A 3,970-nucleotide genomic window follows, 5' to 3' on the forward strand; every position below is an offset into this window, starting at 1 on the left:
AGCTCAGCCCGGGACGGGGCCGGGCGCGGTGGGGGGAATAAATAAGGGGAACGTGCACGCATGACCCGGAGCCCCAGGCCCCAGCGGCTCCCAGAGGCACAGCCCTGAGGACGGAACGGGATCCGAGTCCTTCTGGAAGTCACTTGGGCCCCGCGTGGAGCCGTCCTGCAGCCCCTCCATAGGAGGGAGCCGGGGGCCTCTCTCTGGGCGAGGTCGACGTGGCGCTCTGGCCTCGGCCGCGGAGAGCACGCGGTGAATCGGAGGATAGCGGCGGCGGTGCACTGGTGAGTGTGGTGTTGCCGGAACGTGGCAGGTGGGTGGTGACGCCTGGACCGACTTCAGCTCGCCGTGGCTGGGCCCTGGGCATTCAGCCTCCCCGCCCGGCCGCCAGCCATGCCCCAGCCCTCAGACTCTGCCTAGGGAGCCGGGCACAGCTGACCCCCTCCCAGCCCCTGGGCTTGGCCCTCCTGGCCTCGGCAGCCCAACCTCTCCCTACGGGAGGACTCCTGCCTCACCCCCGGGGCCTCAGCAGCGGTCACCCACTGTCCTGAGAAGGCCCCCGGCCACGCCACACCTGGGCTCCCCAGCCTCACGGCGAGCAGCTCTGGGCGTGGAGGGTGCTGCAGGGCACCGTCTCACCAACACCAATTAAGAACCGGGACCCCCGCAGGCGGGAAGGGGACAGGGGCGGCGAGGGGGGCCAGGACTGCACACCCGGCCCCCAGCGCAGGGCACCTGGCATGGTTGGGGCGAGGCTGCCTCCGTGGACCTCCCAGCTCCGGCTGCTGCACAGGGGCCGCCCCCGAGGGCCCTCTCACTCTCCTGCCGGCCGGGCAGTCGTGGCCGATGGCTCAGCTGCTCAGGGCCATGGTGTCCACCACCTGCTCCAACCTGCTCCGGAGCCGCTGCCGCCGCGCCTGCTCGTCCTTCTCCAGGGCCGTCAGGATCTGTGCAGGTGGGCGGGGGGCATCGGGGTAGCACACAGCGGCTGGGTCCACAGTGGGCTCCAGGCTGAGAGCACACAGCGGCTGGGCCCAGAGTGGGCTCCAGGCTGAGGCCACTTTGTCCCACCCACTCTCAGCTGAGGGACCTGGGCCTGGAGCCGGGACCCCCAGACCCCGCGACCCCGGGGTCTCCATCCGCCCCTCATCCCCCAAAACCACCCGAACAGGGCTCAGGTCCCTGCCGGCCCTCCAGGTCCCCGAGCCCCAGGGCCTGCCCCCTGCACCCGCGGGTCCTGCTGGGCTCTGTGCTCACACCCCAGTCTCTCGCGGCGGCCAGTCAGCCCCCAGCACGTGGCCGTGCTGCCGTCTCCCTCCACAGCTCCATCGCCCCACGTCTCTGCACCCCTCATAGCACAGCCCCTCGGGAAGAACCGCAGGCCGCCACCTCCATGCTCTGACCTGCCGCCAGGTCTCCTGCGCTCACCGCCCCATCCTCTCAAACCCACACAAAAGTTGGAGCTGGCGCCTGAGCCCTCCGGCTCCTGACGTGGTCCCTGCAGCCGGGCAGCCCGGCCACAGCCCCTGCTCCCCCGCTCCCCGCACCTGGCAGTCAGGCTCCGTCTCTGAACCCCAAAGGCTGTCTCCCTCGGGAGCAGCCCAAGACCCTACAGCCTGCACACCCGGCGACGGCCCCGCCTCCCCCTCCTCCCAGGACATTCTGATTCAGCCTGGCGCGGCCTCTGCCGTACTGCGTCCGGCCTGCTCTGGCCTCAGGGTCTGGGCTCTGGCCGGGCCCGCCCTGCCCCTCCGGCCCTGCGCTCCGTCCATCCAGTGCAGCCCACGAGTCGGTCGTCCGTCCCGACGTCTCAGGGAGGCCCAGCTCCGCGCGCGCCCGGCTCCAGAAGCAGATCGGGTGCCGAGGTGGAGGATGGCCTGTGCCCTGCCCTGGACGCGCCCAGACCCGTCAGGCGGCCCGGGCTGGGGCGGGAGCGAGCTCACCGAGGCTGGCGGGCTCACCTCGTCCTTGTACTTGCTGATGTAGGAGTAGATCTCGTGCAGGGCACTCATGCTGTTGAACTGGCTCAGGTGCAGCCGCGACTGCTCAGCCAGGTACGCGCTCATGTCCTGGTCGCTGATGGCGGGCATCTTGGCGATGTCCGCGTAGTACCTGCGGAGATGTCCTTGGCGTAGAGCAGCTTGTTGGAGGGCGAGTCCTTGCCCAGCTTGTGCTCGGACGTTGAGCAGGAGTCCATGAAGGTCTGGGCCACCACCGACAGGCAGGCGTCCGTGATGCTGCTCTTGTGGATGTCGAAGACGAACTGCGGGTTCTTGATCACGTTCACCCAGAAGCGCAGGGGCAGGCTGCGGGAGGCGGGCGCACGGTCGGACGGGCCGGCGGGGGGCAGGGGCTGACCTGTGGCCTCACCGTCCTCCCGGCTCTGGCCTTCACGGTGACCGTGGATTTCCATGCAGCCGGGGAGACAGGTCCAGAGAGCTGGGCCGTGAGCGAGGGCTGCTCCTGCTGGCCAGCCCCTCCCCACGGTCCCAGGGGAGGGTGTGCACACCACAGGCTCTCTCGCCCTTGGGCACCCACTGTGCCCGGCTGCAGTCCTCCAGGCCTGAGTGCCTGCTCACGGCTGGGCCGGCTGCCCACGGGTCTTGGTGACAAGACCAGGAAGGGGGCCAGCAGACGCAGCCCCACTACAGCTGACCCCGACCCAGAAGGCCACCTCTACGACAGCCCTTGGCTGGGCTAGCAACAGCCTCTAGCCACGTGTCGCCGTTTAAACTTAAATAAAGTTAAAGATTCAGCGGCTCGGCTGCACCAGTTACGTCAAATAGCCCTAGTCACACGTGGCCACGTGCGTGGCACAAACCTAGAACTTTCTATCATCCCAGAAAGGTCCGCTGGACAGTGCTGACCTACACTGCCTCCCCTTGGTGCCCGGTGGACCCCCTCAAGGGCCGCGGGCAGCGCAGGTGGAGCTGGAGGCCCGGGGTGGGTTCGCTTGGAGAGGACCCGGGCTGCATCCCAGGCCTGGGGGGAAGCAGTGCACAGGGAGGGGTCAGGGCACGGGGAGGAAGAGGCCAGAGATACAAAGCTTGTGAGGACCAGGCAGGCCCTGCCCGGGACCCGGGCAGCTCTGGAGGCAAAAGCCAGACCAGCAGTGAGGGGGCGACGGGACTGAGAGCCCCAGGAGTGTTTGCTGTCACTGTCACCCTCATGGCTGTAGCCAGCATGGGACGGGCCTGTCCCACTGAGCCCGTTTCTCACGCAGAAGCCTACACCCCTGCACGCAGCCGCGCACGCCCGGAGACACGCACAGATACACCTGTGCACACACCCCCCCCCCACCACCCACATCCGGTCCCACAGGTCAGCAGATGCCCCCGATGGCTGAGTCAGGGAGGCCCAGATGGAGAGGGACTAGCCGTAACCCGGGGCAGTGGACGGGGCCTGCCCCCTGGCACTGCAGCCCCCAGCCGAGCCGGGCTGCCCCCAGGTCCCAGGCTTCCTGTTCCAGCGGGGACCTCGGCCCCGCCCCCGCCCCGCCCCCCCCCCAGGCCCGTACCAGTTGCTCTTCCAGGTGTGGCGCACATCCGCGTCGTGGATCTGGTGCTGGTCGGCCTGCTCGTCCAGGAAGTCGAACATGTACTTGATGGCCAGCGGCAGGGCCGAGCCCCGGTGCGCCGTGCTGAAGATGGTCTCGAAGAGGTCATCCACGAACTTCTGCAGTGTGCCCTGTGGGGGGCGGGGCACAGCTCCAACGGCTGCCCGGCCCACGTGGCCCGCCCGGGCCCCCTCCCTCCGCCCACCTTGGTGGCCAGCAGCCGCGTCAGGTAGATCTCGGAAACCATCTTGCTGCCACGGTCGCCCTCACGCTGGTCCAGGTGGTCGTGGTTCTTGACCAGGTGCCACAGCTTGGTGCCGCTCTCCAGGTCGGGCGTGATCATGGGCGTGCGCGAGCGCAGGCTGTCGGGGCTGCTGGCGGTGCGCAGCATGCTCTCTGCGGGCACCACGCGGT

General features: G+C 69.1%; 1 protein-coding gene across 1 annotated transcript in view; it reads right to left on the minus strand.

The window, feature by feature from the left end:
* Nucleotides 1–6: 6 nt before the first annotated feature.
* The window catches only part of PLXNA1 (plexin A1), a 46,803-nt gene continuing 42,839 nt past the window's right edge, over nucleotides 7–3,970 (minus strand). Inside the window, 5 exon segments of the mRNA XM_024763399.1 lie at nucleotides 7–947; nucleotides 1,962–2,119; nucleotides 2,122–2,306; nucleotides 3,518–3,687; nucleotides 3,762–3,952. Coding sequence (XP_024619167.1) covers nucleotides 852–947; nucleotides 1,962–2,119; nucleotides 2,122–2,306; nucleotides 3,518–3,687; nucleotides 3,762–3,952 — 800 coding nt within the window. The 3' untranslated portion in view covers nucleotides 7–851.

Source organism: Neophocaena asiaeorientalis, unplaced genomic scaffold (genome assembly GCF_003031525.2).
Source record: "Neophocaena asiaeorientalis asiaeorientalis breed wild unplaced genomic scaffold, Neophocaena_asiaeorientalis_V1.1 scaffold433, whole genome shotgun sequence".
NCBI classification, from domain to species: domain Eukaryota; kingdom Metazoa; phylum Chordata; class Mammalia; order Artiodactyla; family Phocoenidae; genus Neophocaena; species Neophocaena asiaeorientalis.